Source organism: Cottoperca gobio, chromosome 1 (assembly GCF_900634415.1).
Source record: "Cottoperca gobio chromosome 1, fCotGob3.1, whole genome shotgun sequence".
Classification (NCBI taxonomy): domain Eukaryota; kingdom Metazoa; phylum Chordata; class Actinopteri; order Perciformes; family Bovichtidae; genus Cottoperca; species Cottoperca gobio.
In genome coordinates this window covers 8,704,165-8,730,046 of record NC_041355.1, presented here as the reverse complement: position 1 = coordinate 8,730,046, position 25,882 = coordinate 8,704,165, and the positions used below count along the sequence as shown (strand labels likewise).

Sequence of the window (25,882 nt, the reverse complement as noted above, 5' to 3'; positions counted from 1 at the left end):
TAGTCAGCGAGACATCTTTTTCTAACATATCCAAGAAACACTTTCTTTGTCTTTTCTTCTCTCTCCCTGTACTTTTCGATCTAAAATCATTTCTAAGTATATATTTATTTATTGTTGATTCATAAAAACAAAATCTTTATAGTTGTGGACTTGAAGCAGAGTCGCAAGTAATGGTGGTGTTGTAAGCATTTATGTTGTTTGAAAAAGCCTCCATAGATACAATATATGAATACCGACCTTTTCTGGCTTCCGACTGTCTGTCCAGGTAAACCTTAGCTTTTGTTATGATAATTTCCGACACCACACAGTCCATAAAAAAAAAAACCACATTATTAAACTCTGCATTCAATTATTGTGACTCAACAGGAGATTACTTGGAAAGGTAGCCTGCTAAATATTCAAACTTTCTGTCCATATTCGTGAATATTTAATAATGTCTATTCACATTCAGCAGAATTCATTTGAACACACAAAGAGCATAAAGCTCTTCCATTGGGTCTGGCCAATTGATACTGACAACAAAACCAACCATTTTTATGGTCAATAGGGACTTTTCTTTTGTTGCTTGGCTTTTGTTTGACTCAAAAGACTTTGATGATTATGTTTCTCTTCATTGTGATTTGACAGGCTGAGCTTGCAAGTTAGCGTCCTTGTACATCTTCTCACAGGTTACACACACACACACACACACACACACACACACACACACACGTACACACACTTCCACATGCCACACGCCACAAACAGATCTGTGACAGACAGGCCAATCTTCCTGTTGGGTAAGCCGAGGTGAAATTGCTAATTGGCGTGCAATGTGTGAGCAGCATATTATCGCAAGCACACAGGTTCAGGGTGACATCTTGCCTTCTTGTGAAGTGCACAAGTAAGCAGAGACTGACACAGGAGGAGCGGCTGCTGTAACATTTGAGTTAGGTGAAAAGGTTGTGATCATGCCCTCTCCTAGACAACCTGCACACTAATAATTATGCTTTCTCCATGTCATTTTTCTTTTTTTGAATTGACCCATTAACCCATTCTAAAATATTACTATCATATGTGATACTCCTGACTCATATCTTTTGTTTTGCTCTCTCTGTCTCCCCTCCCTTATTTCTCACTGCAGTCATGCCCCGTTTTGCTGAACAAGTGGAGGTTGCTATCGAGGCACTGAGTACGAACCCTCCACAGGCCTTTGAGGAGAATGAGTTCATTGATGCATCCCGTTTGGTCTACGACGGCGTGCGTGACATACGGAAAGCTGTTCTCATGATAAGGGTAAATCCATTACTTCCTCTATAAGGAAAACACTCGCTGAAATACTCTGAAATGGTCTAAATGTTCAGCAAGAGTTTCAAGTCAAAAGTGTTTGCAAACGCTGACCAAGACCAAGTGTAATAATTTATTTCTGCCGTCCTCCATATATTTAAAACAGTTTATTGGGTATTTTGTGAATGTAGACATCTAAATAAATTTTATATTTCCTACTGCTGGATAGTCAGCCAAGGAGTCTGTATTAAGCATATTTGGTTTAAATTTATGATCAAATGTTTTGCTATATACAATCACGTCAATCCATATATTATTGTCTAATTAATAAATTGAAAATACAAAGGTAGAAACCAAAGCAGTTAATCCTAAAACCTGTGAGAACAAAATCTCCTGAGTCACTGCATTCATATCCATGACTCAGGAGACAAATGTGTCACACTCACAGACACCCTTCCAGTTTTTGCCTCTTCATTCTAATTCTAGCTACACATCTGTGGCACATTATTGGTAGAACGAACTGTGCTACGGACTATCATAGATGCGGTGGATGTTCTTTTACAAAAATATATCTGCCCTAAGGAGGAAGACAAACATAATTGAAATCTAAAATTCAATTGAAGTCCCACTTGATGTCACACCTGTCATGTGATTTGTTTTATGAAGCTGGTAGAACATTTTTACAGCATGTCATTATAAAAAATGCTGCATAAAAACATGACACCAGCAGCTCTACTGCCTCACATATCCTCTCTGATGTTACAGTATCTGCATTTTTCACCCGAACTGGCCCTTCTCTCTTCACCACATAATTCATTTATTCAACTTTCTGCAGGCTGGAAGGTTTCCCAGTGCAGCTCTGGAAAAAATCTAATTATGGAAAATAATTTGATGTTGGTAAATAATGTAAAACAGGCAGCTTTGAACTGCCCGGGACCAGCTGGCTTCATAATCCCACCCAACTTCAATTACTTTCTGAGGAGACAACTTGGAAGATCCTTGCTTTCTCTGTTGTCTATCTTCATCATATAGATAGCAAATGTTGGGGCCACATATAATAGTTTTTTTGTGCACACATTTTTAAGCGTCTGTGTTATTTTTCTCCCACTTAAGCCGAGTAATGGCTCCTTTAGAATTTTTACGGCACAGATCTTACAAGCAGTCGATGGATTAAGAAACCAATTCTCCACAGTGTTTAAAAAATGAGGCAGGTCTTGAGAAGAGTGTAAAGTTATAATGAAAGTTTTGTGCTGGCCTTTATGTACTCTCACACACACACACACACACACACACACACACACACACACACACACACACACACACACACACACACACGCTCACACGTACAGAATAGAGTAGTGTGATGGAGTAGCAAGTACTGGATACAGTGCAACATGTATGAAATTGAACAGTGGTTGGAGACTGATAACTGTAATAGTGTTTAGACTTTCTTCTATTCCCAACAGACTGACCTACAGCCTGTCTCAAGCAGAAAGTTCAACTTTTACTGCAAGTTCAGAGCTAAAGTAGCACTAAATTACAAAATTCCTTTAGTTCAAAGGCTCAAGTTGTATCCTCTGCTTTTATGATCACAAAGTTAACAGCATAATTACAAAAACAGAGCACTTTACTCGGTAATATTGTTGTTTTTTTGGCGGGAGCCCCCATGTATCTGCACGTACACTGTGCCAACCTAGTGCCCCGATGGAAATGAGTGAGCAGTCGCTGCAGCTGGTGAACATCTGGTTCTATTACCCTGGATTTTGTGATCAAGCTATTTTCATAGAGAGGAAGGTTTGTTAAGTGTGTTTGAATTTGAGACAAGATGACATTTTTATTTTCCATGGGGAAATATGGTCAGTGCAAAGGCAGAAATATTTAATTTAGTGGCATTGAATAGGAGTATAAGCACATAACTAGCAAAGCCAAGCAAAATGAGCATTTATTCAAATAATCTAATAAATGTAATTATATACTAAAGAAAATGTAAACATGTTCAGTTGAAAGGCTTGTAGTATATCTATATACATATATATCTATATGTATATAGATATATATATCTATATACATATAGATATATATATCTATATACATATAGATATATATATATACATATATATATATATATATATATATATATATATATATATATATATATATATATATACATATATATATATATATATGTATATATATATATATATATCTATATACATATATATCTATATGTATATAGATATATATATCTATATACATATAGATATATATATCTATATACATATAGATATATATATATACATATATATATATATATATATATATATATATATATAGATATATATATATATATATATATATATATATATATATATACATATATATATATATATATATATATATATATATATATATATATATATATATATCTATATGTATATAGATTTCTTGGACCCTGGCAACACATGATGGCTGAAATATGATTTGATAAAAGCTCTAACATAAAGGCCAGCCCTCCAAATCTTGATCTGAGGCTGGAAGCAGCGCAACCAAGAGGAAAGCTATGAAATGAAGAGAATAGAGTATGGGGAATAATTTAATACATATTTGTGGAAAAAAATATTTCAAGATTAAATTTATATTCTGATGATGTTTAGGCCAGCAGAGAAGGCCCTGACGGCCCACCACTGATATATAGATATATGTATTTCCTTCTTATAATTCCCAACAGCGGTTGATCCAGTGAGTCCTGCTGAACTTATCTGTGAATAGAAAGCCTTTTATTGGACTCCATGAGATGACGAGTGTATGAAAACAAACACATTCTGTATATACATACGTCATCTCATGGAGTCCATTAAAATGTTTTCTATTCGTGTCATGTTCAGTAATGATATAATATAAGTGCAGCAGAACACACTGGATCAACCACTAAGAAGGAAATGCTTCACAAGAACTAGCCTACATCAGTATGCATTACTTTTATTTCATTATTGCTTGGAGCTATTGTCTACTAGCAACCTGTTGTTTGCTAGAAGTCCTGCTCTAGAGCCAGTATGAGCACTAGTTTTGTTTAAAAAAGTAATTATATCAACACGCCTGTGTTGAAGTTAGCTGGCTAACCCACTAATCTTAATTAGTAAGACAGCGGAATAAAAATGTTTATTAATCATTAAGTCTCTCACTTTGAGCAGATGGAAAAAAATGTAAGTCAATTACATTCCAATTTTGCTCCCAAGGCTTTGTTTCTCTAATTATTTAGCACGGTAGAGTAATGCTGTGTATTTCGTTATGTATATGACGCTTGTGAATCTGATTATTTTTCTTTTGAATTAAAAAGAGAAATCAAAGGACTGTCTTTAAAATAATTACAATCGCCACACAGCAATGTTTAATGATACGTCTTCAAAGATACAAAATAAACATAAGATTATTGTGCAGAGACAAACTGCAAATATGTACACAGATAAAAGCAATACATCTGCTATGCAGTCCTGCTATGAGTGCTCTTTAAACAAAATGTGCTTCGCCGTGGTGGATCTTGAAAGCAATAACACCAGCCTTGGCAGACCATCCGCAAAATATTGTCTAATCCTTTATTTGTAGCTTGACAAACAGATTTACATATTTTCAAAGTTGTTAGAAACTAATTAAGCAATTTATTAGCTTATATTTTGTGGCAACTGACATTAGCCAGGTGACCCAATAAAGAATCTCTGAAGTTAACACTATATCCGCCAACATTCAATATTCCTGCAACTACGCAACAGTGTGAGCAAACCCAAACAGGTCATTGGTAGAAGTTATACTTTTGGAATACTGGAGAAAAAAAAACAGGAAAAAACTTTTAATAATTTTACAATTGTGCTTTATTTAACTGCCTCAAAACATTTTATATTCATTGCCAAACTGTACAATACCATTAAACATGACGTAAATTAAATCATGAACATATTGAAATAATTTAATCAATGTAGAAGAAAGATATTAGCTTACATTTAAAACATATTTGAATAATAAAGGGTTACAGCACACACTCTCCCTCTCTCTCTCACTCACACACACACACTACTCACAATCAGCACACACTCCATAGACTTTCAAACACTGCACGTAGGCATCAGGTGAAAATTGCATACAGTGGTTTTTATGAGGTTTTTACCCCTTGGTGGTTTTATCCGGTGGCAACGTCTCCCTTCAGCGTAAAAAATGACTGTGCCCCCCCCCCCCTTTAATCCACTAAAACTTGACGCTTTTGGGCATGCTCTTATTTAACAGCAATGTGTATGGAACAAAGGTTGCTGACGCAGGTTTTATTGAAATGGGTCCATATATTTACCAGTGAATTCTCATATTCATTGTTCTGTAACAGTGACTAAGTGCTTCTATGTATACCTCTATATTTAATTATTATAATTGTTTGATGATTTCTGTGTTAAAAGGCACTGACACTTGTTAGCTTTCCATTGAAAGCTAATGCATTAATGCTTTTAATTTGAAAAATACCTATAATCAGAAATGTCAGAAGAGTTTTGTAATGGAAAAAGGTGTGTTATTCAGACGATGAAGATTTGACTTTTTTTATTGCGTGACATCTCTCTCTGTCATATTCTGATTTTGGTTTGAGCTCAAATTCCCGATGAGACAATGTATACTGAACAACAACACGGGAACATATGCTGTCTGTTACTCTGTATTCCCACACAATGGGGCATGAAGTCAAAGCTGCTCTTTTCGACTGTCAATTTAGGAGTCGTATGATTTATTTTTTCGTTTTCCAGTTTCCCTCTCTCTGACTGTTTGCCCGCCTTTGTCTTTGTGTTTCTCACAGACACCAGAGGAGCTGGAAGATGACTCTGACTTTGAACAGGAGGACTATGATACTCGCAGCAGGACTAGTGTCCAGACTGAAGATGACCAGCTTATTGCTGGACAGAGTGCTCGGGTGAGTGGATGTTAATCTCCCCCACTGTGCGGAAAACTTCCTGAATGTGCCTCAGTTGTGGAACTTGACATGAAAAAAGTACAGAAATACATGTATTTGGATCGGGTAAATGCTGGGCAACAAGCCCAAATTCATCATATAAGTGAATGTAGTGTTATTGCTTCAGTCGTAGGCTGAGTTGCAAGTTGAACTGCATCCCACCTCAACACCCACCCCTGTTCCCTGACCATACTGGAATCGAATCCGCCAACTAGTTCCACTTTCATAGCATGAAAGTCCATTTACTGTAAATGTTCATAACAAGCCGGATTATTTAAAATAAACATTGTTCGGGGGTGGCAGGTGTAAAATTGCAATCATAAACAAAGAAGTAATTACCAAATTCCCTTCAGATGCCAGACAAAACACAAAATGCAGTATAGCACTGTGCCAAGGCTTCAGTCGCGATCACCAGGGTCTGGGCTTTGTTGCACATTAGCAATTTTTCACTTGGGTCCAGCTTAAAGAACATTAAGAGGGTATCAGTGCTTGCTTCCCTCCAGCAACACAGAGGCTCTAGTGGTGTGTTGCATGTTGAATGGATTGTGGATGGCAGGAGTATGACTTGGCCCAATGCCTCTCCCCATGGCACAGGCCTGTATTATACTGCCTGAGTCTCAACACAGTCTGCACACACAGGGGGGTAATGCACAAAGAAAGGAGAACTAAATAAAACTGAAATAGCAGCTTATTGTTGCTAAATGTTGATACAGCTATAGTCCTGATTGTGATGCCTTTTGATAGTAGCTAAATCAAAATCAAATTACCTATTCAGATGCTAAGGAGCTGCAAACAGGCAGCCTTTCATAGTTAAGGCTAGATGGAAACACTGAACATCATGTAACTGTTGCTGAACAGCAGCCACTGTTGCCACACATATCAATAATGGGATAATTATTAAGGCTAAATCATAGCGTAATCATAGTGGAAGTAGAGAAGAGTTATAAAGTACTTGTCATAACAGACCAACCAAGGCTGTAAAAGCCGAGTCTACTGATTTGAACAAGGTGTTTTTTTTTTCTAATTAAGGTTTATAAGAGGAAGATTGTTATTTCTTATTTCAGAAGTTACATATTCTTGCTTTATATTCCATTATCCCTGCCATTAGTTATTGTCTTGCTGCCAAACAAATGACAATTCTCAATGAAAGATCCAATCTATTTTAAAATGTTACATAATGTTTATATCATGTACTGTTAGTGCAGCCAACAGGCCCGTCAAACTTAACTGATGCCCCTACTGGCAGAGCATCATTACATCAGACTGTTACAAAAAATGTTGAATTGACCTTTGTCTGATTGTAAAGTTTGTTTTAGGTTCAGGCACATGAACTGGGAAATGGGAAAGGTTACGTTTTCCGTAAAAAAAAAAACTACTTAGTAGAGGTTAGGTCATGTTAATTAACGGGTTAAAATATTTCACGTGTGTTTCTAATAATCCGAAATTGTACATCCATGTTTAACAGTGAATAAAATATGAATTGATAAAGTGCCATTTAGATCTGATTTGATTTAGTAAGGACTGTAAGTTCTGCTTTACTTGATTACACAACTCAACTGTTGGAACTAAGAGAGAACTGAAATCCAACCATGAACCAAACAAACAGACCCATGCTTTGGGGCACTAAAGCTTTTCCATGATAACTGTGGGGGTCCTAGGTGTGAAGTGCTTCGAGTTGGTTGTATGTATACTCCCACTACGGCTCCCGCAGCGTAACGGTGCAGGCCCATCTGAGCTTACAGAGCCACACAAGGGAGCTTCACAGCACCAAACTGTTTTCCCTGGCACTTAACTATGCTTTGAGTGGGCAGCTCTTCTTGGGAACAGTATGAAGTAGAGAAGTCGCAGCATGTCCCTTTGTCACAACTTGTTGCTGTAATACAAGTGATATAAGGTGGAATAAAGGCTGACGTGGTTCCATGACATGATTGTTCATGCAACCTTTTATAAGGAAGCTATGCGCTCGAACTCGCATCGAATTAAATGCCAGACGATGTAACGCATTGTGTTATCAAACATGTTTACATTTGTACATAAAGTACACATTATCTTGTACAGCGTACAATACATCTGGTATACTGACAAAGCCTCTCAGACAGTTAGTTTATATTGCCTGTTATTCCACCCATAGACACTGTTATGCCCTCAGTGACAAAACATTTACACACGCAGAAGACAAGCACATCCATAAAAGATGCGTTTGCAGTGAACCACTGGTGATCTGCCCAGTCGGCATCAGCCTGACGTGCCAGGATAAAGCTTGCTGTCCTCTCACGGTCATGCCAAGTGCACGCTGGTGCTCTGTGTTTCTATTCGAACAGACAAGAGGAAGTGTAATCCATTTTCTCCATAGGAGCTGAGATGAGCACACTGAGGTTTACAGTCATGATCCCTCCCGGCTCCTCCAGTGTGCGGGTATCACACACAGGACACAGGCGTAACATCTCTCCCTCTCACTCTCCCGATCTCACTGTCTCTGTGTTGCTCAGTGTAGAAAGAAATCAAATCAAGTCCAGGGCACTCCCAGGAGCCTTTGTTCCCTGTGCTGCCTTGTGTGGTGCTCCACTTGTCACTTCTATTATACTTATGCATAAAGCTAACTTATTAGAGCAAACATGCATAACGAGAAGGCACAAAAACACACAGGGGGAAGGAGGGCCTGTACATAGTGTCTCCTTCTATTAGAACATGCAGACACACCACGGATAATGCACAGACACACGCTCACACACACACACACATCCAACATCTCTTAACACAGTGATTGGATAACACTGTTGATAGGTCATCCATAAAATTGAACTCTGAGTGTCTGGGCAGTTTATTTCAAATGAAACAAATTAAAGTCATTTCAAGACGCCGCGCTCGGTGAAGAAACCCGGAAAGCGCTCTAATCCCTGCAGACGTAGCCGAGTCGCAGAGTGTATTGGCACAGCATTCCCTCGGCCGGATTTGCCACTATGTTAAGCTCCCAAGGCCCGCTCCTTGTTGTTATCAGTAAAGTAGGGGAAGGGATTTGGGGATAAGTGAATTCTAGAGAGCAGGGGAGGAGGGAGACGGGGGCTTCACCAAGTGCCTTCCTGCTCCCCTGACGTCGCAATTGGCTCATGTTTACCCCTGTGCTGCAGCTTTCTTTTGTGTTCAGAACCCCCCCCCCCCCCCCCCCCTCTCTCTCTCTCCCTTCCTCCCTCCCTCCCTGATGCTCTCTCTGTTTTGTCACACCATTTTTCAGAGTGAATTTGAATACTATCCAAATCCCTCAGTCTGTCTCCCCAACTTCCCTTGATCCCTAATTTTAGAAAAGGAATTTTCAATCCAAATTGTTGAGTTTCAAGAGACCTTTTGCTCCCTTTAGCTGTTTTGAGAGAGCGAACGTTCGTCTTGGTTTAAAGCGGCACTTATGCACAGAAGACGGAGAGAAAACATTCTGATTGCCCTCTCAGAAATAGCCAAGCGTAGAACTTCCCCCCCCCCCCCCCCGATTCTCCATGTGCATTCTTTATCTGACTTGTTACAATGACTTTCAGCAAAACCATAGCTGTACTTCGTCTCAAAGATGTACCCTCCGATTTGACACCAGGAGCATAGCGCTCGGTGTAATTATAGAAATAAGTGAATAATTGATGCCCCAACAGTTGAGTGCAGAAACAAAATGAGCAGCAAAGATATGCCAACGACCATCCTCGAGTCCTGAGGTCAGAGAGATGTGCCTGGTGGCGCAGTGCACTCACCTGTGTCGCGATCGATTACGCCGCAATTGCTGTACAGCTTTGCCTACATCATGTTTTGGCTACATTGAACACGAGCATGTAATCAGCAAACCATACCCGAGGGAACTACTGGCTACGCAGCTGAGAGCACAAAACACCCTTAAAGTGTCTGGACTAAAATGCTTTTTGCACCGCTCAAGTTTATATTTATATATGTTTGTGCTATTATTCAAACTGATATCAATTTACAAACAAGTTATTATTGAAATCAACAGCATACATAAGATAAAAAAAAAAAAAAAAAAAGGCACAGCAAGTGTTGTGTTATGTAAGAACAACTCAAAGAAGCAGGAGGGCTATCGGTTAATATTTTGTTATCAAAGTCCAATAGTGCTAATTAACCCAAGCCAAAACAATGTAGGGATCTCACAGATAAGTACATTAACTTTATTTGACTTGTAGATGGGGCGATTTACTGTAGTGTGTTTTTTTTGTCATAGATTAAATAAATGGTGGTTCCGGGGCACCAGAGCCATTGCGGTGTGCGACCCATAATTCATAGCGACACCTGCAAAGTGAATACAAGTTTTCCCTGCTGGAATCAGTGGTCTGTTTTTAAATTGTTTATTCCTCATTGTGCAATCTAAATACATATTAACTTTGTATTTGTTTTAAATGTGAGCAGTGTTTTCCCCCACACGCGCTTTAATGAGATTTGCTGCCTCGCTGTTGTTTGTGTGTCTTGGCACCAGCAGCAGAGGAAATCTACACTGGGCTTGAGGGGGCTGGTTTGCTTGTTTGTTTATGCCGTTTTTTCTTTTTTTGGGGGGGGTTTATACAGCTAACCGCCATCAAAGCTTTGCACCACTCTGCTCACACAGTGATCAGTAGGCCAAAGCTCATGGACACATCTGTTGGCCTCTGATGAGAAAGTTGTGCCTCTATGCTTCTCTATTTGTGTCTGTAATTTCAATTGTATTCTCTTTCATTGCGGCCCCCCCCTCTCCCCCCTCTTTCAACTTATTTTCTTTTCAAAGAATTTCAGAAGGACAAGTCATCTATATTATTTGTTTTCAATTTCCTCCTGACACATCTAGCAGTGGACATGAGTAAAGTGACGCACTTTCTCTCTGAGCTCACCCCCACACACCAGCTTTGCTGTGAGAGATGGAAGAGGGAAAAGGGGGACAAGGGCGATTATTTCATTGAGAGAATAGTAATTCTTGGAGGAGAGTCAATAATAGATGAGGTTAAAAAACAATGGTGACTTCTCTTTTTTTACTGTACTCGTTTTCTCTCTCTGCCTCTCGAGTCAATAGAATCGACCTAATGGAAACCAGGTTACTCTTCCTTCCATCTCACCTCCCTGACATAATGTTGAACAAATGCATTATTCATTCTCTGGTCTAAGAAGCGAGGTAATTATACATTTATCTCCCAAATAATACCAGGTCCTTACTGCGCCTGTGACCTTGCCACAAGATTTATGCCATTTTGGACCTACCCCCAAAGGCCGCTGAGGAAAAAATGAAGGCAAAAATGGATTTCCTCTTTATGGATATAAGATGTCAAGAGGTTTGAAAAGGTCCAGTCATTAAATGTAAAGTTTAGAACTTTATTTTGAAGCGTTTCAGAAGGGCAGGGATAGTCATACTCCAAACTTAGTGTTCAAGTTTTGTAGGGCGGATTAAAAAGTAGACCGGGCAGAAAGAAACAGAACAAATGGTCCTACAGCTCTCCCCTTTTATATTCTTCCTTTTATTCTCTTTCTCCTTAACTAATCCCTCTTCTTATTCGCCCCTTTCCTCATTTCCCTATCGTTCTCTTCCTCCCAACCTTATCTCCCTCCTATACCTAAATGCTTCTCCTCTGGCATTTCCCTCATTCTGAGCAATCCTTCCAATTTATTCTGCTCAAATTTACTCCCTAACAGCCTCTTCCTCCTCCTCTAATGCTTTTGTTTCTTCCAATGCTCCGCGGTTGCCTGCAGGCTATCATGGCACAGCTTCCCCAGGAGGAGAAGGCTAAGATTGCTGAGCAGGTGGAGAGCTTCAGACAGGAAAAGTGCAAGCTAGATGCAGAAGTGGCCAAGTGGGATGACAACGGAAATGACATCATTGTGCTGGCCAAGCAAATGTGTATGATCATGATGGAGATGACGGACTTCACCAGGTAAAAATGACACTTAAAGGCAATAGAAAAAAAGCTGTGAACACAACACTGGTGTTCACAGCATTTGGTGTTGGCTAGGTCGTGTATAGAGGGTATCAAAGGTTTTTCACTGCAAACAGCTACCTGCTGTGTCTGAAAACAGCTTGGTGAGAGTGAACCAAAACAGAAAAGTTGTGCCATAAAACCCAAAACGATGAGAAAAAAAGCTGAGCGTCAGGTGATAATTCCACCCTTTTCACATACAGATATTGTTGTCATCATTGTTTAAATAGAAATATTGGAGCAGCAAGTAAATAAAGTGACCACAAGCGGGTTTGCTGAGAAACAATCTTGCCTTCACAATGCCTCAGAGCTGCACGCTGTTTTGTGAAAGGCAAAGTGACCCAGACAACCTTTGTTTTGCTGAGACTACATAGCGATGCTGTGATTCAAAGATATACTGTAATAGATAATCTGTTTGCATTTAGAGTCTTGTCGCTTATGTTTACTAAAAGCCAGCAGCTTTTCCTCTCAATCTCTCCCATCTGGGATCAACATATCAGGGAAATCCCGAATGCCTAACTGATGGTTATCTGCCTCGTGTATGGATTTCTGAACCACTCCACAATTATATGGCATGGAACAAACCAAAAAGAGAAGAAAAAAAGTCAAATCAGAGCCATGAGTCATTAGTCAAGAGTGATTATGGCTGTGTTGCTGTGACTGCACCATTATTACTTGGCAATGACCCCGGTTACTCAGATTGGCATGAACAAACTGAGTAGGAATTTCAGCTTAGCACTGACTGAAAATTAGACATCACACACAGGCAAACACAGTTATTTAGCCACAATAACTTTGACGAGCTGGCAAATGAAGAAAACACAACACAGAACAAAGACTCAGTGGTTGGCCACTCTATGATACATCATTAGGGACAAAGGCATACTGTATTTGTTACATCCAGTATCTGGGAAATCGTGTGTTGTTGGTTTGATTGTCATATTTCATATTCCTCCTGCCAGCCACAGCAAAATAGGCGCTACCGTATGAGCTCAGGGGTGAGCTCAGTCTTTAAAAGGAAGCTCTGCGTGTCCTCTGCCTCGCAACTCCACCCACATTCCCTTTTTAATACTTTCTCTCTCCTTGAATTTTCCCAGAGGCAAAGGCCCCCTGAAGAACTCCTCAGATGTGATCAACGCGGCTAAGAAAATTGCAGAGGCTGGTTCCAGGATGGACAAATTGGCCCGTGCTGTTGCAGATCAGGTAGCTTTGCAACTGTGTCTCTCACTGTTATTTTCATCATTACTCTTTCTATCAGTCTGAAACTGTCCCCGACTGTGTCATAGCAGCTGGCGGCGTATCACATTTTGAGTTGGAGCAAGTGGGCATGGCCATTGGAAATCTTTAATGTGGGCATTGACAAGCCCAGCAGGAGCGGTGGGCTGTGTTGCCGCATGACTTTGTCTCCCGATGGGGCCGGCACTGAGAGAGCAAGACAGCAGAACCAAGTTGTGTCTCTAATATAATTAGCTCCCAAACGAGGTGTTGCATTCATTATCAGATGAGTACTTCTCTAAAACACGCTGACAGACCATTTTCAATATCTAATCAATCAGTGCTGTGCCTAGGGGAAGACGGGAGTGAAAGTAAATAGGTGTGTACGCTGTGTATGTGTGAATACAGCAAATGAAGTGGGAGGTATTTCAGAACGCAGCACTCCAGGTAATGCATAATGTTCTTCTTCATTTTGTCTGTCTCTAATAAGCAGTGAGGATAAACTTAGGCACAAGACTCACTGATTTATTAAGGAAGCCTTTTGTCATTGTAATTGCAACTGCTGTTAGCTAGCAAACCCTTGGAATAATTATTGTTGGTTTCAGTATCACACGCTGGGCCTCGTTCCAGAGCTGAAGAAATGTTGGAGCTCACATCAGAATTTTGAATCACAGTCTCTCTTTTTCTTAAATCCTGAAACTTGCATGAAGCCTGCACACATGATCACCAACAAAGCTGCCACATTTCAAACCACTATAAAGTGACTATACTTAAAGTTATTGTGTGGTTTAAGATGCAGAGGAAATTTCTCTATTTCTCTGTTATATAAAAAATAAATACAGATGTGCAATATTGATTTTTTTAAAAGCACTCGATGAATCATACCTCAATAAAGGCTGCGTAGTTCTCAAAATATCGTTTTATAAGCCTGTTCGGTGTCTTTTTTTGGCCACCTTGGAGCAGTGCAACAATCTGTAATCACAACGTTGACATATAAAACCACCGTAAAGTAAAAAAGTTGATATAGCAAACGTGAAAGCAAACAGTGGCTTATTTACACAGCCAGCAGATACAGAGCAATGTAAGTCCAATACTGCTGGGGATGTAGCATGCAGTTGGTTTATCATTTCCCATTCATTTAGCTGCCGTGATCCTCTTCTGCATACTGAACGTTCATAATCAAATGAACGTGTAAAGGTTAGATTAAAGTACACACAGAGACATTGCTTCCTGCTGTATGATTGACCAGAAGGCATCTTTCATCAATGCTGCCACTGTTCTCCTCATGTCACACTGTGCTGCTCCTCTGTTGCACTACATTATGAAGTATTATAAACAGAGAGATGAAAAGCAAGAGTTTTAATGTGCACGCACCTTGTTTCTAAACATTTTTGCATGTTTCCATGTGTTTCCACATTTGTCTCCGAAAGCAGGTCCCAGTGGGCTTGTGTATGTTGATTAGAGCAGGACCTGGGACAGAAATGACAAAATAAGCATGAACTTGTGCTTATGTATCTATTTCCTGGCTCGTAGACTGCCAAAGGATGATCAGAGTTTAACAGGGTTCAGGTGGGAGTGAATCTGTCACATGGCAAATCACTGGCAGAGCCTGTGTCTAAACCAACAGTTGCTGTAATGAAAAGAGCAGGTGGCTTTCCATTTTTAATTCTCACTTAAATGCTTCCTAGACCAGTGTTTACTGAATATTCAAAGCCTTCTGTTACACTTCCAGAGACATCAGAGCTATGTTCAGGAAATACAGAGGGGCTTGAGGCCATTTTCATTTCCAACATATATTTATTATAAAAGTGTTTTCATGAGAGGCATTTGGGGCATCTGTTTGCCATGCTATTCAGTGAATGGAATGAGTTATTAAAAGTTAAAACAGCAAAAGTTTGCTTTTATGAAGCATCTTAATGTAATTACACAACAAAGAACATAACTTAATTATTTGTCCTGATCCGTATAAAGAAGACAAGTATTCTGCATTCACACGTTGTGGTAGGTAACCTGTGTTTGTCGAGAGCACTGTGGCTTGACAGTAAGAATAAAGGCTGCTCCACTGCTTTCAGACAGGTCCCTTAAGTAGCAAACCTTGTCGCCATGACTCCACATCAGCCCTATTGATGAACAAGTGTGAAGCGGAAGGCAATTCTGCGTGGAACGGGGAGAAGGACTGCGAGCTCTTTCATAGTCATTTAAGCACAGCACTTGACAGTAGAAAGCCCCCCTGGAGGCAACTCACCCCATTTCACTCCAGAAATGCCTTTTTTCCCCTACTCTATTTATCCCACTCCATTTTTTTAACTTTGTTTCATTCTTTAAGTGTGCCTCCTACAGACGCACAAAAGAAGGGAGTAGGGCAGCTGCACAAACATGATGCACACCTATTCTGAGACATGCATTGATTGTTGAGCATTAGGAACAGCAATGGCATGTAACAGTATGCATCACTCTGCGTGAGTCTGGCAGCTTTTGATTGCAGCGCCATCTGGTCGTTGTTGATATTTGTACATTCATGTGGTTATTTTTAATATATAGTATTCCTCACAAAGGAATAAATATGCAGTTCTTGCTGGCGTCTATTTTTAGACGCGGATTAAAACTGGGGGATGCATTAGTGAGTATTTACAGAAGCAATGTTAGAACAAGGTGTATTAGACTGTGGCTACATAGGATATGAAGCAATACTTGTTAGTGGTATACATTCATTCATGGGATTTGTTGTCAGTAAGAAAAACATGTCCATCCTTATCCTTTAACTGTGGTTTTAAATCGCCTTTCTTTATAGTCAAGAATACTTTTCTTTGAGCATTGAGTAGTGTTAAAAGACCTATATAGCCTGAAAGTGTCATGTTATTGTTTACTAAATGCTGCTAAACACAGGAAGTCTGACGCTAAGTATTCAGACTTTCAGGTTTCACTTTAGTTGTCACATCGAAAGGCCCTGTCGCATTCAGTGCAGAACAACAAGAGCAAAGCTCCTGTCGCCTCTACTGACAGCAGTGAAACCAACTGTGACTGATGTGTAATTAAAAGGCTTCCCACTAAAAACTAAAAGCACCGTTTGGAAGGAAAGCTAGAGAGGATTCAGTAACCAACAGTTTGTCAATGCTGTGGCCGAGGGAAAATCGTGTATGTCAGAATTGTAACCTTTAAAGAAAAACTTAAAGTACATCTTTTAGTTTATTCTGAGAGGTTTTTGAAGATTATCTCTGCTTTAAATGGAATGTAATTTATTAAAAGTCATTGTCTTACCTCCTCATGACTATAACAAATTGTTATAAGCATTTATGAATGCATAAAGGAACATTGGGACATTCACAGCCTCATTAACTTCAAAAGAATCTAAGAGCAACATGAAAAAAAGTTCATATTAATGGATTTTTCTTAGAATTTACTTCCATTTGGTAAATAATCCTGCTCTAAGTTTCGGAAATTACAGTTCCCTTCATGCTTTAGGGGATGTTGCTATGAATGTAGTGGGCAATGTCCATTTCTTTGTATATTTGTTATACAAATTGGCACAGTTAAAGGTGTGCCAAATTAGCTATTAGTGGTCCCCGTTTGCAATGTACTAATGGCTTCAGGTACAACTATCATAGGTTTACTTTTATAAGAAAACTTAATAAATGTGACGATTCTGAAGCAGGTTAAGCCTGCTTCACACAAGCTAAAACTATGTGTATCATATATTTGTGTGTGAGTAAATGTTTTGATGTAAAATTAGGGCATCTGTTCGTCACATCTTTTCCTCACCTCTCTTCCAGGCATCCCCCCCCCCCCCTGCAACTCTCTAAATTTGAGACTGCCATAAAGTGATATAGGAAATGAAAATGAAAAAAATGACATTTACTTTCCTGTTTTTGGCGGCAACTTGGATGAGTTCAACTCTTTAGGGCTCTACAAATTCTTTAAAAAAAAGAATTTGTGGCCAACAAACAAAAGTCTGAGTTAAGTCACGTGTTCATTTAGGCATTCCTAAACATCCACATGTTCCCTTCAGTTTGACACCTATTATGACAATGCTACTTTTTGCTGTTCACACTAATGCCTCAGAACATGAGAAGAGGAAAATCTAATTTCCATGATCTTACATCACCCGCCGACTGTGTACTGATCTGTATGTTGCAACATGACAGGTTGCAGTAACAGCTTCCGATGTAATGCTAATACGGCGGATTACAGATTAAAATAGAATAGGATGTTTGAAAGATTTACATGAATGGGAACACCATGTCCCTTTGTTAGTTATTTTAGTTAATGGTGATACATGTCCCTTTTTCTATTGCCAGATGCCGATTCAATGCCAAATTGTGGAATATATTAGAAGGAAGAATGAGAACAAGTGCATTGGGTAGTTACTTAAATATAATAAATGGTTTCAGTATGCACTAGAAGTCTTTGGTGGAGATCCCCGAGACTGGATGAGCAAATAGAAAGATGACCAGCTTTCTAGAAGTAACTGACAGATGACGGCTCACTATCAGAGAGACTGTACTTGTCCAGTCAGCTAGAAGACATATTGTGTAACTGTGTGTAACATGCTCTATCTGAACCTGTCGTTCTGTCTTCATTTCCTCCTTCTACCAATCTAAGAATTATATTGAGAAGTGCCATAATTACAGAGAAACGTCAAAACAGGTCAAATTGAAAATAAATACTTACTATCTTTTACACTTCAGGAAAGGTCAGTCTCCGCCTGCTTATAAATGCAGCATCAGTGTGAGGTGTAACTTGTGTTTTGACAGACTGCCACACTCTGATAGTGGGTTGCCCTCATCTCGGCACCAGAGTTCACATCATCCTCCTGAATTGTCCATCGTGAGCACGTTTCATTCATTTTGGGGCAAATTATGCAGAAAAAAAGAAAATAAATCTCAACTGTTTCTTCACCACTGGACTGGACTGTATTACTGAAATGCTGAGAGAAGCACTGAGGTTAGAGGGAGTTTTAGAAAGGCTGAGTAAATTCCAGCTGTGAACCACACTAGTCTGTCATGAAGGCTGTTTCACTATGAAGGACACAGAGAGAGAGAGAGAGAGAGAGAGAGAGAGAGAGAGAGAGAGAGTGAGAGAGAGAGAGAGAGAGAGAGAGATATTCAAAGGGCTTGGCAAAGTAATGGGCCATATAGTTTATTTACATCAACAGGGAATCTGTGGAAGAAATGGACTATTAGTCAACAGGACAATAGGGAACAATTGTGTCATGTCTGCATCAAACTTGCCTGCGGCAGCAGCGTGTCGGTCTGTGTGTCTTTGTACGCCAGCAGTGTGAAGTGCAGTTAGCAGTGATGCCAGCCAGGACTGGCGGTGCAGTGATAATGCCCAGGGAGAAGCTTCCCTCTGCCTCACTGGCTGCTCTATGAGCTGGTAGCTTCACCCCAGTCTGAATTCAGTGCCACTGACTGAGTGGAAGCTTGATGCTGGTGGCAGCGTTGGGCCTATTTACTGTGTTATTCAAAGTGTGCTCTGAAAGGGGCCATAACTATAAACATAACTCATGCCCTGTATTGCTCTTTGCAATTATATTGGAGAAACAAACATTTAATTTCAGACTGTGTTTTACTCGCTACTTGTGACCATTACTAAAAGGCACTTGTGGCCAAAACACTATTTGTCTTAGCACAAGTGGCCTTTTCTCGTAGAGAAGGAGAGAAGACGGGCAGCCATGAAAGCTGAAAGTCCTTGAGGGGATATATTCATATCACAGCTCGATGTTTAACTTGCAATCCCCCTCTGCCCGAGCCCACAAGACAAGGAAATGAGCTGTGCATTTCCCCACACTGTGCTGCTGAATGTCCTAGTTAGGAGCGTTTAATATTAATGGCAAGAAGAAAGGTGTTGCTACAAAATGATGCTCACAGTGTTTAAGCAGCTGATGCAGTGTTCTTAACCCACAGGGAGCTTAGTGGGCCATAGCTGACTCCTGGAAGGCTTTCAGATAGAATAATAGGGGCAAACTGTGTGATAGTAGGAGACCTGAGGAGGCTGTCCTCGTATTCCCTGTTGTTGTTTTTTCCACTGCAGGACCAGGTCAGAACGTAGCATTATGTCCGTTCATTGTTTGATGGATCTGTTTTCTTATTGAGAGAAGAAGTGAATAAGTTTGTCACTCGACTTGTCTTTGATACTCAAGCTTGCAACGAACCCCCATTGAAAATTGAATGTTGAACAACATCTTCTAGGCTCAGTGCGGAGAAATGTAATTAGCGACACAACATGCTGGAGCCTGTTCTGTTTGGGTTAGGACTGAAACATCAGAGACCTTGATTCCTAAAACAATCCAATTTGGTTGAGAATTCTCATCTCAAACCTATTTGGGAAAAACATACACCATTTAAAACCAGATGGTAGTTCTGTAATAACCAGCTTTAGATGTTGCCAATAATGCCTGAAATAAGGCCAAGAACCTTTTATTCCTCCAAATTCTTTGGCTCAGTGACAAATCTGTTTCCTTGATGGCTTTATTTCTTGTCATGATATAATTATATATCCTTTATTTCAGATAGCTTACCATTGGCTCTTTGTTCATCACAGATGATCCAGTTTTAATCTAAAACAAAGCATGGGCTTCTTGGATTAACCAGCATTACAGCATTTCACAGCATACCATCATGAACATCCAGACAGTGTGGCCATGGAGCTCAAATTGAGAAAACATTTGACCGTAGACATGCAAACAGAAAAGACATCTCAATTACATCTTTGTTACCATCTGATCCTTGTCATGACTGTCCTAAATCTCAACGTACTGTTCACTGTAGAGTAAATGATTGAGTGTCTGTTACATAGAAAGTAGTGAAAGCGTAAACAAGTCTATGTCAGTATGTAACAAACGTGTTTGACAGCAATGGCATGTAAATAGGACGTGTGTCATAATCCCTTAAAGGGACAGTTCATCCCAAAATCAAAAAATACACATTTATGCCAAGTGTTGGAGACATTCAAATCAAATCAAATCAAATATATTTATATAGCCCAATATCACACATTATACATTTGTCTCAGTGTGCTTTACAGACTGTACAGGTTACGACACCCTCTGTCCTTAGACCCTCGCATCGCACAAGGAAAAACTTCCTAAAAGAAACCCCATAATTAAAGGGGAAAAATGGAAGAAACCTCAGGGAGAGCAACTGAGGAGGGATCCCTCCCCCAGGATGGACAGACGTGCAATAGATGTTGTGTGTACAGGATAAACAACATAGTACAAATACAACATTTGACAGAGAATGATGTTGTGTTGAAAAAGAGAAAGTTTGGATGAATCCAGGAAAATGTCAAAAAGTCTTCCCGGTGTCCAGCAGGACCAGGGCAGCAGGCGCAGCCACGATTCCTGATCCTGACGTAAACTTTATCAGTGGCAACCTGCCACATGAGAGACAGAAACTCCGGGGATGATACCCCGGATGATGAGTTAGTAACATACATTTACATAAATGCATACAGATAGAGAGGGAGAAGAAGAGAGGGAGGGGAGGAGAGAGGAAGAGAAGGAAGAGAGCAGGGAGGTGTCCCCCGGCAGTCTAAGCCTATAGCAGCATAACTAGGGGCTGATCCAGGGCAAACCTGAGCCAGACATTGCTGGTAGAATTGTTTGCTTTCGCTTGAATATAATGGAACTAGATGGTGCTTTGTTTGTGGAAGTGTGCATCTACTCATGGCCCAGAGGCTCGTGCTTGTGATGGCACAAGATGTAAACATTAACTCCTCAACTGAGCCGTAACGTCAGCTATCTAAGGTGAGCTCGGGAGGCTCAGGAAAGCCTCTCATCCATGACTAGATGCAAACTTCCTTCTGCGCAGTGATACGGTAGAATGAAAATAGTTCCGACATGAAACTGCTCACAACAAGGTTTGTGGATTATCTGGATTAACCAGGTTAGCACCATCTAGTTCCAATATATTCCAATATAGTAGAGAGAATACATCTATCCGGCTAATATCTTCAACACTGGGCAACTCACACCATCTAGATTGATAAATAGCACTGCAGGTAAGAGGACAAATATGTATTTTAGATTTTGGGGTGAACTGTTGCTTTAATGTCATGCAAATAATGTTGATGTTCAGGCCAGATGTGCTCCAAACTGTCACCACGAGGCCACTCATTAAACAGCATCTAATTGTGCCTCAATCTCCCAAAATCGTGCATTAATCATATTTGTACGACCTGCTGTCAAAACGCAACACTAAACGTCAGAGTGATTTAACACAAATATCTGCAGAGGCCTTGGAAGTGTATAAATCCACTTTCAGCTTCTCTATAAAAAAACAATGCTCACTTACAATATTATGGCTTTGTTCCTCCTGTGTTGTGACAATGTGTTTCTTTGTGCTTTCAGTGCCCTGATTCAGCGTGCAAGCAGGATCTGCTGGCCTACCTGCAGAGAATTGCCCTGTACTGTCATCAGCTCAATATCTGCAGTAAGGTGAAAGCTGAGGTTCAGAATCTGGGTGGAGAGCTCATCGTGTCCGGGGTAAGTCTGTCCATACAGAACAGCACGTGGCCAGCCCGCTAACGCTGTTATCAGTAGACTTGGTCAATTTAAGACTTTTCTTATGTTCTGAACTAGGTGGGCAAACCTTTTAGCACAAGGTCACGATGAAGCTTGAAAAACCAGATGAAGGCTCACACAGAATAAGACTGGTGCAATTATTTCAGACCGATTATCATCTAATAATACCAGAAAGATGCACCGCAGGCTTTTTTCCATTTGTATTTTTCATGCCTTGTGAACCCTATTATCCCTGGTCAAACTAAAATCAGTCAATTATCTCATAATGCTTGCATTTGACATTTAACTGAACTATTACATTTGTGGCATATTCTCCATTTTAAAGCTTTCAGTTTTAATTAAAAAATATTGATTAGTTTGACCAGAAATATCCTTTTCAACTGTCTGATATACATCTTTAATACTTTTGGTAAAATATAAGAAATCCTCATGAAAAGCTGATAGTTTATGATATGGAAAGATTTAATCTTTTTACGAATCTAATAAATACTCTTCGGTTTAAATGACAGGAAATGAGTTTAATCCACACACAGTGTTTTCAAGCAGCAGTCACGTAGATGTGAAATGTTTTTTTTTACCTTCTAAAGTGGTCTTTCGTTAGAAGACAGTTTATTCTGAATCATCAACATAAGCATGTGCTGAACTGTAATTAGCTTTAAAGCTTATTTATATTGATTATTGACACGCCAGCTTCAAATAAACCTCATTACTGTGTGTGCACATACCGACATTATCAAGCAGAGTGGGAATCAAGTCCATTTATATTTAATGTATATAGCACAAATTCACAACTTTGCCTTAGAGGGTTTTTACAATCTTAACAGCATATAATGTATTCTATCTGTAGACCGTCAATATAGATAAGGAACAAACTGCAGGTAATGCAAAATAATATTATTTTGTATTTATTAAATGCCTCAAACTCAAATGTTGGCAGTGATGAATTCAGAAGGGTGGGACTGCTGCCAGTACAGCTCAGAGTGCAACAGAAGCTTCTGCATATGTACAATAATATCAATGGCTATGCTGCTCAATATTACTATATTGCAGATTTGTAGTGACATTTGCAATTTCTTTTGTGGGAGTTGTTTTGTTTTTGGATTTCATGATTGTTTTTGTTTAGATGTTTATGTTGAAAGTCTTCGTTGTGATTTTTGGGTGTTTTCTCTTTAACATGTTGTCCTTTGTATATTTTTAGTTTCTTTGTCTGATAATCCATAAATACAATCAATCAAAACTCCACAGAACAAACTCAGTCAGGGAAAAAAGGGGATAAACTCAGGAAGAGCAACAGAGGAGGCATCTCTCTCCCAGACTGGCAGACAGACGTGCAGTAGAGTACTCTGATCCACAGAGTATTTTCTATCAAGATGAAAAATGGGGGATTGTGCATTCCTACTGTTTTGTCTGTAAAGAACTTCACTATTTACTGCCTTGCTCAAATTAAAATCAGACTTGACTTTAATCTTTGCTTGGGTTGATACAGTTCTTCATGATTTCTCAGGACTTTATTATAATGTGTCTCACATGAGATATGCAAGCATGCATGCTGAGATTTTAACCTTTTCATGGTGGCCAGCTGGACGCCACACTCATTAAATAAGCACTCGTCTCAGTGTGGGGTAGGAGGCGGCCCACTGTCCGCCGACCCTTAAATGTCAGCCAAACAAAACAGACGGAAACAGAGGTACACCTGACCCCTGCCTCTGCTCATTAAGAACTGCTAAAATAAGATGTCACATAGCTAAGGCCACGTTTCTAATCTGCTTAATTGCCAGTTGCGGCACAGACCTCCTAGGTATCGGGTGTCGCTAATATGTTCTCGTTGAGTGCTTGAAAGTCGTTGAACTTTTTCTCTTTACAGACACATTGACTTTTTGACCCTTAGTGTTTCTCTCTCTCTTTCCCCTCCAACTCTCTTTGCCCTCCTGTAGCTGGATAGTGCCACTTCCCTGATCCAAGCAGCCAAGAACCTAATGAACGCAGTGGTGCTGACTGTAAAGGCGTCTTATGTAGCCTCCACCAAGTACCAGAAGGTGTACGGCACAGCGGCTGTCAACTCACCCGTGGTCTCTTGGCGCATGAAGGCCCCCGAGAAGAAGCCTCTGGTAAAAAGGGAGAAGCCCGAGGAGTGCCAGACACGAGTGCGACGAGGCTCTCAGAAGAAACACATCTCCCCTGTCCAGGCCCTCAGCGAATTCAAGGCCATGGACTCCTTCTAAGAAAAAAAGAAAAAGTCATGCTTACCCAAGAAAACCAAGAAAACATGACGGTGACAAGTTGAAGAAAAAGTCCCTTTTTACATTGTGTTAACCCACCTCTGTTTGCCCTGTGTGTGCTTGGTGACACTTCAGGAGGACTACAGTACATATTAAACTGCCACACTACGGCTCCTGCGAACACCGCGGGCCTCATGGCTCGTAGGCAGCCAGCACACACCCAACACTATTTATCGATCTTAATGTAGCTTAATATGTGAGAGCCAAAATGTGACACAAACTATGGGAGTAAAAAAAAAAAGAAACAAACAAAGAAAAAAAACATATCAGAGGAGGAAGAGTGGCATTTAAAAAATGTGTGGCAGTTGATATTCTAGCTATATCTTTAACGTGCTACTGACTGGCTGCTTGTATACACATTTAAACTGTCTGAATGGATATCCTGAATGGTTCAGTAGAGGAGTTATTCTATTATTGAATATGTCAATGTTGGTATGCTCCCTCTTGTTATTTTATTTCAATTTGAATGTAACCTGTAGTGCTAGGAATAATTTATGTTTAAGATACCTGGAAGTGTTGGCATCCAAGTAGTTTCCTTGTTCCTGATGATTATAATAATAATCCATATTGTGTTTTTTTCCAAAGCACACTTATGGTCTATTGTATTGCCTTTTTAAATTCAATTTATTTAATTATTACATCACTAACTATGATGACCTTGATTGGAAGTTGTGTAGCGTATAAATATAGACGGAGAGGTTTGACTAGTTGTGGTTTGCTCAGAGAATAGAAATCCCTGCATACGGTACCTTTATATTCACCCTTCTCTAATAAATCCCTCAACCCGACCCTCAAGGCTTCACGTGTCTTTCTTACCGTCACATTTGCAGCAGTAGCTACCAATCTGTGAGGATCTGACATAATCATTAGAGATTGACATGCAAGACCTGCAGATAAAAAGATTCCAGAAGAGGAAAGGAAATCTATTTGTACTAAAAGCTTACAAGAATAGGCATATTGATTCAGGGTCACAGGTCAAGTCCCATTACTTCACTGACTTCAGATAATTGGTCTTCGGTCAGCACTGTTTCTGCTATCTTTGTGATATTTTACCAGGTCCTCCACTTAGACAGTCTGCTATACTTTTCAAACTGGCATAAAACCACCAGCAACTTTAAAGTTTCCACTTAAAGTGAAATATGTCAACATCTACTTAATGTATTGGCACAAACATTCATGGTTCCCAGATGATATATCTTACTAAGTTTGGTGATCCCCTGACTTCTCCTCTTGCACCTGCATGAGGTTGACTTTTTTTGTTTTTAGTAAAATGTTTCAACAACCGTTGAATGTATTGCCATGAAACTTAGGTGCACACATTTATGTTCCCCTCGGAATGAATTGTAAAAACTTTGGAGATTCTATCTAACGCTATCAAACATCGTCATGTCAGCATATCATCATGTTTACATTAACATTTAGCTCAAAGCAAACTCTTAGCCATGTTATTATTTTAGATTGCCATCCATCTAATGAACAGGTAAAGCTGTATCCATTTCTCATGGTTTCAAAGTTAACTGCTGACTCCGTGTCAAGGGATATAAATCGATATTGACCACTGAAGTCCTGTCAATCTCTTTTAAGCCCGCTGAGTTGTTGAGGGAAAGAAAGGCGGGGTGGGGAAAGAGGAACAGAAGTTAGATAGCTGGGACTCCTGACACATCGCCAGTCAGCAAGGCAAGAAACCCCAGGACAC

The 25,882-nt window shown here is 39.8% G+C and overlaps 1 protein-coding gene across 1 annotated transcript in view; it reads left to right on the top strand.

Annotated features, from left to right (window-relative positions):
• The window catches only part of ctnna2 (catenin (cadherin-associated protein), alpha 2), a 279,750-nt gene extending 254,776 nt beyond the window's left edge, over positions 1-24,974 (top strand). The window contains exons 13-18 of the mRNA XM_029429381.1: positions 1,124-1,275; positions 6,095-6,208; positions 11,948-12,129; positions 13,269-13,374; positions 21,734-21,868; positions 23,842-24,974. Coding sequence (XP_029285241.1) covers positions 1,124-1,275; positions 6,095-6,208; positions 11,948-12,129; positions 13,269-13,374; positions 21,734-21,868; positions 23,842-24,129 — 977 coding nt within the window. The 3' untranslated portion in view covers positions 24,130-24,974. The remainder of the gene's footprint in view (positions 1-1,123; positions 1,276-6,094; positions 6,209-11,947; positions 12,130-13,268; positions 13,375-21,733; positions 21,869-23,841) is intronic.
• The last annotated feature ends 908 nt before the right edge of the window (positions 24,975-25,882 follow it).